The following is a 12,931-nucleotide window of genomic DNA, read 5'->3' on the forward strand; positions in this document are numbered from 1 at the left end:
ATATCCTCCTCTAGTGGACCACATGTTGTCAGAACTTTTCACTATGACCCTTCCATCTTGGGTACCCTGCACAGCATGGCTCATAGCTTCATTGAGTTATGCAAGCCACTACGCTGTGACAAAGCTGTAATCCATGAAGGCACCCAGTCTTCATAGCAGCATTGTTTACAGATTGAATATAGTTCCCTCTGCTATACAGTAGGTGCTTGGTATTTACCTGTTTTATATATCATAGTGTGAATATGTTAATCCCAAACTAATCTTCCTCTCACCCCTTCTGTCTATCACCTGTGTTAAGTATGGGTTCATTTTCTATGTCTATGAGTCTATTTTTGTTTTGTAAATAAATTCATTTGTATTTTATATTTTTAGTTTCACATATAAGTGATATTATTTGATACTTGTCTTTGTCATATTTATTTCACTTAATGTGTTCATATGTAGGTCCATGTTGTTACAAATGGCATTATTTCATTCTCTTTTATGGACGAGTATTATTCCATTGTGTTTGTATATCACAAACAGATGATTTGGATTACACAAGTCTATACACACACATACATCTTCTTTATCCATTCATCTGTTGATGGACATTTAGGTTGTTTCCATGTCTTGGCTATTGTTAATAGTGCTTCTGTGAACATTGAGCACTGTTTACAATATTTCCCAGGCAAGAAAACTGGAGTGGGTTGCCATTTCCTTCTCCAGGGGATCTTCCTGACATGGGGATTGGACCAGCATCTCCTGCGTTGGCAGGTGGATTCTTTAGCACTGAGCCACCAGGAAGCCCCATAAATAATATATATATATATCAGTTCAGTTCAGTCTCTCAGTCGTGTCCAACTCTTTGCGACCCCATGAATCACGGCATGCCAGGCCTCCCTGTCCATCACCAGATCCCGGAGTTCACTCAGATTCACGTCCATCGAGTCAGTGATGCCACCCAGCCATCTCATCCTCTGTCGTCCCCTTCTCCTCCTGCCCCCCAATCCCTCCCAGCATCAGAGTCTTTTCCAGTGAGTCAACCCTTCGCATGAGGTGGCCAAAGTACTGGAGTTTCAGCTTTAGCATCATTCCTTCCAAAGAAATCCCAGGGCTGATCTCCTTCAGAATGGACTGGTTGGATCTCCTTGCAGTCCAAGGGACTCTCAAGAGTCTTCTCCAACACCACAGTTCAGAAGCATAAATAATTGAGTAAAAATATATACATGTATATAAATAACTGAATCATTTCCCTGTACACTTGAAACTAGCACAGCATTGTGAATTAGCTGCTGCTGCTGCTAAGTCACTTTAGTCATGTCCAACCCTGTGTGACCCCATAGACGGCAGCCCACCAGGCTCCCTGTCCCTGGGATTCTCCAGGCAATAACACTGGAGTGGGTTGCCATTTCCTTCTCCAGTGCATGAAAGTGAGAAGTGAAAGTGAAGTCACTCATTCGTATCCGACTCCTAGCGACCCCATGGACTGCATCCCACCAGGCCCCTCCATCCATGGGATTTTCCAGGCAAGAGTACTGGAGTAGATTGCCATTGCCTTCTCCGTGAATTAGCTACAATCAAAGAAAAAAAAACTGAAAGAGGGTGCACTGAGATTAGTTAACTAAAAAGATGGTAGAAGGTGATTTTGAACAGTTTGCTTTGGTTGAGAGAATTTAAGTTCTCTTTTTTATACTATTGAGATAACACATTTTATTTTTACATGTATAATTATAAAAACACAATATATGGTATTTTTTGTTATAATGTTTTTATATTATATATAATTTATATATTACATAGTATAAATTTTACATATATAATTTATATATATATAATAATTTTTGTTGTAATAGTCATACTTTGCTGCTGCTGCTGCTGCTGCTGCTAAGTTGCTTCAGTCGTGTCCAACTCTGTGCAACCCCATAGACGGCAGCCCATCAGGCTCCGCCATCCCTGGGATTCTCCAGGCAAGAACACTGGAGTGGGTTGCCATTTCCTTCTCCAGTGCATGAAAGTGAAAAGTGAAAGTGAAGTCGCTCAGTCGTGTCCAACTCTTCTCGACCCCATGGACTGCAGCCTACCAGGTTCCTCCATCTATGGGATTTTCCAGGCAAGAGTACTGGAGTGGGGTGCCATCGCCTTCTCTGTAGTCATGCTTTAGGGACATTTATATAGAAGAAAATTTTATGAACTTAACCAATGTAGTTACTATTTCCAGTATTATTCTGTCTATTGTGAAGAGCCACATTTCTGTCTGGGATGATTTTCCCTGTAACTTAAAGAACCTCCTTCAGTAATTCTTGATGTGTGGTTCTGTTGGTTATGAATATTTTCAGGTTTTGCGTGTGTGGTGGTGACGTTGGTTTAATTGCTTAGTTGTGTCTGACCGACTCTTGTGACCCCGTGGACTATAGCCTGCCAGGCTCCTCTGTCCATGGGATTTCCCATGCAAGATACTGGAGTGGGTTGCCATTTCCTTCTCGAAGGTAAGTTCTCTATTTTGCTGTCACTCTAGAATCAAACTTAAGGCAGAATTTGTATATGATAAGAATGTTGTTCCTTTCCTACTCCTTTTTCCCTGTCTTCAAAGTTGAGGGTAAGCATGTAGTAGGACCAGTGGTGGGAGAAGGCAATGGCAGCCCACTCCAGTATTCTTGCCTGGAGAATCCCATGGACGGAGGAGCCTGGTGGGCTGCAGTCCATGGGATCGCTCAGGGTTGGACACGACTGAGCAACTTCACTTTCACTTCTCACCTTCATGTATTGGAGAAGGAAATGGCAACCCACTCCAGTGTTCTTGCCTGGAGAATCCCAGGGATGGAGGAGCCTGGTGGGCTGCCGTCTATGGGGTTGCACAGAGTCGGACACGACTGAAGCGACTTAGCAGCAGCAGCAGGAGCAGCAGGACCAGTGGTCTCTAGCGCAGTGAAAAATGATATATGTACTTTTTCATTGTATTAATAAACTGTATTGATTTAGGATGTTCTCCATAAATATATGTACGAATTATGGCAGACTTAGGATGTACTTCATAGATATATGGTGGCGTATTTAAAAGAAAGAGGAAAGTCACTAATTTTGGAAACTGTATGGATAGTCGGACACGACTGAAGTGACTTAGCAGCAGCAGCCTTGTAATAATTGTGAAATCTCAGTATATGATTTTTTGTTTTATATTATACATTTTATGTAGTTTACTTAAGTTTAAAAAGTATGTTATTGCCCGTAGGACTGTGGGTATGAATGCAAATGTTACTAAATCCAGTGTCAGGAGAAGTGTGTGTGTATTTCTGTTTGTTCTGATATCTAAAACAGATTTTACTGTGTTTACTCATCTGCCTCCTTTCTCCCTTCCCACAGGAATTATTCTTGACAGAAATATTTTGAAAGAAAAATCTTTACAATGGCCTCAGCTGTACTTAGTTCCGTCCCCACTACTGCCTCTCGTTTTGCCTTGTTGCAAGTGGATAGTGGCAGTGGTTCTGATTCTGAGCCTGGAAAAGGCAAAGGTCGAAATACTGGAAAGTCTCAAACAAATAAATCAACTACAAATGAGAAAAAAAGAGAGAAAAGAAGAAAAAAGAAGGAACAGCAGCAGAGTGAAGCAAATGAGGTAGCAATTATAATTATTTCACATCTGCTTTCCCAGTAGATTGTAAGCATGAGGACAGTTACTATCTTGTTGATCCATGTATCCACAGTTCCTGGTCCATATGTACTTGGTAATGATGACTATAATATATATATAAATATATGAATTTGTGTGTATTTGAAGTCTAATGTAATGAACATATTGAATGCCTTTCTTTTCCTGGTCTATGGAAGCTTATGTGCTCATTCCAAAAAGTTCCTGAAAAACACAGGAAGTCTTAAAATGAAACAAAGATCATTTCTGAATATAAAATAAAAAATATTTTAAAAAACATCAACTGTGAATATAAAATAAAAATATTTATTCTCTAGTGACTTTAACTAGAGATATAACAAATTAATATTTTGGTATGTGTTTTCTGTACACATACATATGTTTTTTGAATATATAGACATGCACACATATATATCTACATTCATATTTAACTTAAATGAAATTAGATTATATAATAGACTTTTATAACTGGCAATTTAAAAATTAGCATGAGCAGTTTTCCATGTGAGTAAATCTCACATGGAAAATAAAAATCAACATTATTTTAAATGTGTCCACATTATTTAAAAGTATGTGGCTTTGTCATAGTTTACTTAATCAGACTATTGTGATAAACATTTAGGTTTCCCATTTTTTTTTTATTATTATAGATAATAATCCTATGACTAGCCTTGAAATGCATACATTTTTATGCATTTGTCATCTGTTTCTTAAGGGTAGTAAGTACAAGACAGATCCTTCTCCCCTAAATACTCCTAGCATGAGTTATATGACCAACATGTAATATGCCCATTTATTTTTAAAAGAAATACTGGGAGGGAGGAGGGTTCAGGATGGGGAATACGTGTGTACCTGTGGCGGATTCATGTTGATGTATGGCAAAACCAGTACAATATTGTAAAGTAATTAACCTCCAATTAAAATAAATAAATTTATATTAAAAAGAAAAAGAAAAAAAAGAAATACTGAAAAACAACTCTAGCCTGTGTTTGTCTTTTAATAGAGCCGAAGGTATATAAGGACCTTTCTCTATCACTGAATAAGAGAAGTAGTAAAAGTGTTTTTTTCCTCTCTATATTCATTTTATAATATCCCAAGACTGTGAAAAAGCCTTTTCAATTTGTTAATTTCCATCACCATTGCTTTCTGAGTACCTCTTTAAAATTTTGCCACACAGGGTCACTTTTTTAAAAGACATTTTTCTCACTATAAAACCTTTCAGAAGTCCGGTTAGAGAACTTTTGATTGCCTACCATTTTCTTTTTGGAATTAAAGATGATTTGGGCCAACAGAAAATAAGATAATAGTGGGGTTTACATTGCATTACTGAGAATGAGCCTGAGGATCCTCCCTTCCCACTTGCGTAGCGATAGTTCTATCAGTCGATTTTCTGTAATCAGCACTGAACCTGCCATGGCTTCATCTCTTAACAGCATCTCCTCTACTCTGCTTTCCCACAGCAGAAACCACCTACTTAAAGCAGTATTTGCATCTCATCACTCCCTCCTGCAGAATAGTCTGTGTTAAATTGTTGATCCTTGATTTAAAGCCTCTTTATTGGTTTCTTAGGACTTCTGTAACAAAATACCACAAGCTGGGTGACTTAAACCAACAGAAATGTATTCACTTAACAGTTGTAGAGGCTGAAAGTTCTAACCCTGGTGTTAACAGGACCAGGCTCTTTCTGAGTAGAATCCTTCCTTTCCTCTCTCCTCTTCCTAGCTTCTTATGGTAGCTGTCAGTCCTCAGTGTTCTTGGCTTCGTATATCTTTGTCTATACCTTTCATTCACTAGGGCCCAGCCTAATTCAGTTTAACCTTAACTTGATTATATTTGCAAAGATCCTTTTTCTAAATGAGGTCATATTCACAGACAGCAAGAGTTAGGCCTACAACATATTTTTTGAGGCAATACAATTTAATCCATAATAGCCTCTCAGTACTTTTCTCCCTGTTTCAACCTCTGTGTCTCAGATTATTCTTACTGTTGGGAGTGGCTTGACCAGTACAGTTTTAATTCATTATGTTACTTTGTGGGCTAGGCCCTGTATTTTTTGAAAAACTTATCCATTGCTTTTATTGAAGAAATCTTTAAAGCTATTAGATCACTTTTTTTTTCCCCCTTTTAGAGATACAGGGGAAACTGCTACAGTCTTTACAATATAAGAGGAACAAAATTAGCATCTGTTCTCACTCGAACTTTTTACCTTGCAAACATTGTTAGGGTAGACACTAATGTCTGCTGCATTAGAAGCTCATTATTCTACATTAAATGTAAACAGCAGACATCTATAATGAGATAATCATGGGGCATGAATGTTTGAACTGCTCTGTCTCTTGTCATCATATTTTAAAGTTCCTCAAACTTACTAATGTAGAGCAATCTGTATCACCTAAGACAGACCTCTAAGATTTGTCCTCTTTCCCCACTGTACTGTTGTAACCAATTAAAGTATTTTCCTAACCATATATTGCTAGTTGTAGGCTCTGTATTTTTCATGACTAGCAAAGTAGTTGCTAGAGTTCCTCAAGCTATCTTCTCTCACTATTTAAACTTTTAAATTTATAAGCCATTAAAGTTTAATCTTATTGAACCTTATTGTTTTGTATTTTAAAAGCATACTTGTTATCCTGTTCTCTATTCCTATAAACCCTTTAGTAAACCAGGATCATTAAATTGGTTCAAATGGTGGTATAATAGAGTATAATCCATTTTTACTTACTAATCATTTCATCTAGAAATCCACCAAAATTTTCTCAAGCTGGTGAAATTCTACAAAGATTACAAAAGTTCACATAGTGACTTTGTGAGTTAGCATAATGAGTATTTAGAAGTATAAAAATATTGATTTCTTAACTTCCAAAAAAATCATTAGTATCCCAGTATTGGTAAACTGAATTTAATATTTTTTTTTTGTTTTTTTCCATAGCTCAGGAATCTTGCTTTTAAGAAAATTCCACAGAAATCCTCCCATGCTATTAGTAATGCTCAACATGAGCTTTCATTACCAAACCCAGTACAGAAGGATTCACGAGAAGAAAATTGGCAAGAGTGGAGACAAAGAGATGAGCAGGTCAGCTAAGTAAATTAAGTTGTTTTGCTTTAGATTTCAGTGAATTTTTGCATTTTTTATATAGCAGTGCATCCAACCATGACACTACTGTTCTGAGGAGCATTTTATATTGGATTAACTCACACGTGTATGCTACTTTTAATAAGAGGTTCTGGTTTTTGTAACTAGGAAAGCAGATAGACACATTTATTATTTTTGTTAGTTTGTTAGTTTCAAACAGTTATTTTCTGAGTTTTTACTTCATCTGCCTTTTTACAAATGAGGTAGAGATAGGGAAGGTAGAAAAACAGGATTAAATTATTTAAAGTAAAGAAAATCATATTTGTAAGACCAATACTAACTAGAAATAGTCAGTGACAGTTTGTTTAAAGAAGAAAGACTTTGAGGGGAAACTTTTCCTTTTCAGTCTTGTAAAAGTTTGTGACATTTCTTTTTTTAAACCTATTTATGCAATGTTTTCTTCTTTTATGCCTCTATTAAAGAAATGTCATTATAACTAAATCAAAGAGATAATTTAATAAAACCAATCAGCTTCTTTTTGTGTTTGTGGTATTCAGGAAAATGACATACTAAATTTGGAATGTACTCTAGAAGATGCTGTATGTATGAAAAATGAATAGTTATTTTCTTATCTGTTAAACTGTCATTTGATCTGTTGGAAATAAATATTATTTTAGCAGATGTTTGGCTTAATGGAGTGGCTATACCTGTTGTGCTTGAGTTTCAGTTTTAAAAGAATTATACTAAACCATGCTCTTAACATAAGCTATGTTAATTATAACATTTTCTATAGAAATTTGTAGTGCCTCAGGCTCATCATTACAAGCATTTGTTATTACACTGGAGCTGTGCAAAAATGATATTTCAGGGTACTGGTTAACTGGATAAATCATCTTATTTTAGGGGGATTATTTGATTCTTGTTTTCCTTTTGCAGCATTCATTATGACATTTTATTCTGGTTTAGAAGTATTATTAATGATACACTTGTTTAGACAGTAATAGAATTTCCCAGTGTCTTCACCGGAGAGAATTTCTCCCAGTGGCCCAAGGGGCACTGGAAAATTAATAAAGGAAAACTGCTCAGTTCTGCATCAAAATAAATTCCATGTAATATGGGAACTTAAGAACAGATATTTATTGCCTTTCTTCCTGACCCTATTGATTACTGCCAAAATGACCAGGTAATTAGGAGAAAGAAATAGTTAACTTGGCCCTAACCCTATCTAAAAATGTCATCCAAGGCTGAGGAACTTTGAGGAATTTCTACTAGATATACTATTGATGGGTCACTTAGGAAAACCTGGTACCTTATTTGGAAGTCTGACTTGTAGGAAAATAATCAAAGTCCTGGGAAGTAGCGTAGTTCCTGGGATAATTACACTGATAAGTAAAGAAGAGATAAGGCAAGCTCTGAAACTGATAGATAGTATACCACTTGCAATCTATTTTACTGTGTGGAATAATAGATTTTAAAAATAGGGACCAGACTGACTGTAGTAGGCAGAAGGCGTGCAGTTGTGGTCGGTATTCTTCTTCACACAGGGCAACAGCACTGTGAGAAACTCCATGTATGTCTTTACAACAAATGGTTTTGGAGAAACTGGATATCCACTGCCAAAAGAATGACATTCAAACTGAGCCGATTGAAAAGCTGGATATAGAAATCTTGTCTGTTACATGACCATTTATTTTAAATATAGAAGAGTAATACCAAGACAGTTTCCTACTCCTAAATCGTCAAAGTAATAACATAAATTTACATCAACTAAGCCTCAGCATACAATCTGAGAGCTGCGTTAAACAGCAACAAGATAGACAGTAAAGAAGCATCCATTACATCTACTTAGGAGCAAGCACTGAATCTTAGTTAATCTCATGTCAACAGAAGAAAAGTTTCTGCCACATAAAAGGAGAACATTGTACTTAATGTCCAAAGTGAAAGTGCACTTTGAAAAAGATTTGTTACAGGGAACAGAAATTTATTTTAGACAGCACCTATTTTTTGTTTTAATAAAAATCAAGGAGCTAGAACATTTTATGAAAGTCGAGGTGGCAGTTAACGTTATGGACTATAGTCCATAGAGCCCCGCAGTCTGACACGACTGAAGTGACTTAGCGTACACAGTACTGATTCCAGTGTTACCCTTTTAAAATTTTACATCATGGCTCAAAAATAATAGAAAAATCTCTTCTAATGGATGTTGAATGAAAAATAGATCAGATTCTGTGTATTTCTTTCTCCTGTTGTATTGACTCAGACCCCACATATCACTGGTTTTGTCCAACTCTGAAGTGAAATGTCTGCTGGCATGTGCATAGTTAATTGTTTTCTCACATTCTATCCTCTAGTCCACCTGATAAAGGTGTTTTGCCAATAGCTTGTTCTGTTTTTTGTTTGTGAGAGTGATATTTCTCATTAACCTTGTGGCTGGTATAATAAGTCTCTTGGTGATAGTTTGACTTGCACTTGATTTCACTATAAAGAGTGCTCTTTGTGTTTGTTTGTTTGTTTTTGTTTTTTTTTTTTACTTTAGCAACAAAATTCATCACTTTTGTTCTCCAAAGCATTACTTGGTACTTGTTTTGGAAAAACTCACACAGGTTATTGCACTTTGAAAGTGAAACAAAAACTATGTCTTCAGGTCACTGGTCTGACCATATTTCATAGCAGAAAACTAGGAACAAATAGACTGATGGTTCAGTAAATTGAAATGTCAAGTATTTGGTGTCGTCTTGTTCAGTCGCTAAGTTGTGTCTGACTCTTTGCAACCCTGTGGACTTCAACATGCCAGGCTTCCCTGTCTTTCACTATCTCCCAGAGTTTGCACAAACTCATGTTCATCCAACCATCTCATCCTCTGTTGCCCTCTTCTCCTTCTGCCATCAGCCTTTCTCAGCATCAGGGTCTTTTCCAGTGAGTTGGCCTTTCACATCAGTGGCCAAAGTATTGGAGCTTCAGCTTCAGCATCTGTCCTTCCAGTGAATATTCAGGGTTGATTTCCTTTAGGATTGACTGGTTTGATCTCTGTGCTGTCCAAGGGACTCTCAAGAGTCTTCTCCAGCACCACAGTTCAAAAGCATCAATTCTTTGGTGCTCAGCCTTCTTTATGATTCAACTCTCACATCCATACGTGACTACTAGAAAAACCATAGCTTTGACTTTATGGACCTTTGTCGGCAAAGTGATGTCTCTCCTTTTTAATATGCTGTCTAGGTTTGTCATAGCATTTCTTCCAAGGAGCAAATGTCTTTTCATTTCGTGGCTGCAGTCACCATCCGCAGTGATTTTGGAGCTCAAGAAAATAAAATCTGTCACTGTTTCTGTGTTTTCCCTATCTGTTTGCCTTGAAGTGATGGGACTGGATGCCATGGTCTTAGTTTTTTGAACGTTAAGTTTAAAGCCAGCTTTTTCATTCTCCTCTTTCACCTTCATCAAGAGGCTCTTAATTTTGGTATTTTAATTTTCTGTTATTCTCCTTTTTAGCTGCTTATATGATACCACTTTTGTCCTGACACACAGATTTATATTCTGTATTCACTGTATTAGAGTCCTGTCCATTTTTAAAATTAATGCTATTTTTTTATAAGTTGTATTATTTACTACTTTCATTGCTACTTTTAATCCTTCCATGAATCAGTGAACTATTTTTACTACTTTGATATATAATTAAAGCATTCAACTTAGTAAATGTAAACAGCACTCAGAAGATATGAAAGTGTGTTAGCTGACTTGAATGGAACATGATCATTAATATGAACACATAGTTTTTGCAGAATATTGACAACTTTTTTTTAATATAAATTTATTTTAATTGGAGGTTAATTACAATATTGTATTGGTTTTGCCAACTTTAAAAATCATAATGTTAAATAAGATTATTTGAAGTTTTCTGGGAAATAATTCTGCTTTCTACACTTTGAAAATCATTGAGTTAGAGGAGCAGAGCTAAACACTTGGTTGCAAGTGTTAAATGTTCTCAGAATTATGTCCCGTGTTCTGCAATAACCCTGTTCCCATGATGCCTATGAGAATTGGAAATTAACTATTAACTCTTCATTTGGGATTTGTTTTGCTTGGATTTAAAGTGGGTAAAATATTTACGGTACTTTGATTTGCAAATTTTTTAAAATGTCCTAAAATATTTACTGTCCTCATTTTTCATCAATTTTTCATACTCCTTAACTGATCATAAACCCTTGAGCCTATAGGTTTATTTAAATACAAAAAAAATGTTTTACTACTGGATAGGGATAGGAGGCCGGAGAAGGCAATGGCATCCCACTCCAGTACTCTTGCCTGGAAAATCCCATGCATGGAGGAGCCTGGTAGGCTGCAGTCCATGGGGTCGCTAAGAGTTGGACACGACTGAGTGACTTCACTTTCACTTTTCACTTTCCTGCATTGGAGAAGGAAATGGCAGCCCACTCCAGTGTTCTTGCCTGGAGAATCCCAGGGATGGGGGAGCCTGGTGGCTGCCGTCTATGGGGTCACACAGAGTTGGACACGACTGAAGTGACTTAGCAGCAGCAGGGATAGGAGGCATGAAGGAAACCTAGAGGAAGGGAGTCTGAAGTACTCCATCTTGGACACATGTAAGTATCTTCTCCAATCCTGTAGGCATTTTAGGGTCATTTCCTCTTTTTCTTCCTTTCATCCTCTTCCCATGGGTACAAAGAAAATGATGAGCAGCTCTCAACTTGCAAACTTACATATAAGGTACTTTTTAAGAAACATGGTTTTATTTGCATTTTCTTATCCAGTATCTGTCTTTCAGGCCCAAACTTTTTTCCCCTCTCAGTTCTACCTTTACATGTACTGATAATTAATTACATTGAAAACTACATTTATAGCAGTCTTGTGATTAATTCTCTAATTTAGACAACTTTAGGGAATTTGGAATCATGTTTTGTTTTTCTTGATATTGTAGCTTTGTGCTGCCTTTCTCCCTGTTATATGGAATCAAAAATCTTATTTTTGATTCATCCTTCTTCCATTCTTCATATTTAATCAGTGTTCTAAAACTTGGTCATTCTTTGCTGAGAAATGGTGTTCTTTGTTTCCTGCATTGCTATGGTCAGGTCCAGGTTTCTGTATGCTGGGACTGCAGTAGTTTAGCCAGACCCGTTGATTCTAAGTTCTCATTCTCCTAATATGCCAGTTTATTTCTTTAAAATCACTTTTATCAGTGTTCCTCTTTGATCTATCCTGAATCCCTAGTTTTTAGGGAGTGTCTGGAACCCAATTTTACCTACCTAAGCAGTCTTATTTTCTCCTGTTCTCCAGCATAGAGAAGAGGAATTCTTATTTACTGTGTGCAACTCTTGTGCAAGGTAGGCACTGTACTAGGTACTTTACATATATTATAGCTTTAAATTTTTAAAAGTACCCTGCAAGGTAGGTATTTAAGTTCTCTTTTTATGTATAAATATACTTGAGATTCTGGAGAAGACAATGGCAGCCCACTCCAGTACTCTTGCCTGGAAAATCCCATGGACGGAGGAGCCTGGTAGGCTGCAGTCCATGGGGTCGCTAGGAGTCGGACTTGACTAAATGACTTCACTTTCACTTTTCACTTTCATGCGTTGGAGAAGGAAATGGCAACCCACTCCAGTGTTCTTGCCTGGAGAATCCCAGGGACGGGGGAGCCTGGTGGGCTGCCGTCTATGGGGTTGTACAGAGTTGGACACTACTGAAGCGACTTAGCAGCAGCAGCAAACTTGAAATTCACAGAAGAACGTAACTTGCCCCATGTCACAGCTAGCATGGGTAGAAGAGAAATTTAAATCATCCACCTGTGTGATCTCTCAAAGCCTGTGTTTTTCACATTCCTCTTGTATTTCATAGAACTCATCTTTTATCATGTATCCCATGATGTGTCTGTTCTTAATATCATACTTTTGTTCATATGACTCTTTCCTCCTAAAATACTTTCATTCCTTTTCTACCTATCCAAATGATATCTATCCTTTAAGGACCAACTTAATAGTTTCTTTTGTGTATGCTTCTTTGTTCTTGTTTACCTTTTTCCCCTCAACTTTTGTAGCACTTTTAATGTCTCATTCTGTTCTCTCTGTGTCATGTGCATAAGTTTTCTGTTCCCAACTGGGGTAGAAATGCTTTGAGGGCAAAAGCCAAATTTATGCTTCTTCTTTAAGGCCTACAGGCAAAGCACATAGAAGGTTCTCTATGAATCCTTATAAACTGATTGATCATATAGTGACGTTTTA

General features: G+C 37.0%; 1 protein-coding gene across 3 annotated transcripts in view; it reads left to right on the forward strand.

Moving 5' to 3' along the window:
* Nucleotides 1-12,931, forward strand: part of GKAP1 (G kinase anchoring protein 1) — a 91,747-nt gene that overhangs the window by 11,306 nt on the left and 67,510 nt on the right. For all 3 annotated transcript variants that reach the window (XM_070375417.1, XM_070375418.1, XM_070375416.1), the window contains 2 exons: nucleotides 3,343-3,595; nucleotides 6,558-6,701. In XM_070375417.1, the coding sequence (XP_070231518.1) occupies nucleotides 3,386-3,595; nucleotides 6,558-6,701 (354 nt within the window). In that variant the 5' untranslated portion in view covers nucleotides 3,343-3,385. The remainder of the gene's footprint in view (nucleotides 1-3,342; nucleotides 3,596-6,557; nucleotides 6,702-12,931) is intronic.

Source organism: Bos mutus, chromosome 8 (genome assembly GCF_027580195.1).
Source record: "Bos mutus isolate GX-2022 chromosome 8, NWIPB_WYAK_1.1, whole genome shotgun sequence".
NCBI lineage: Eukaryota > Metazoa > Chordata > Mammalia > Artiodactyla > Bovidae > Bos > Bos mutus.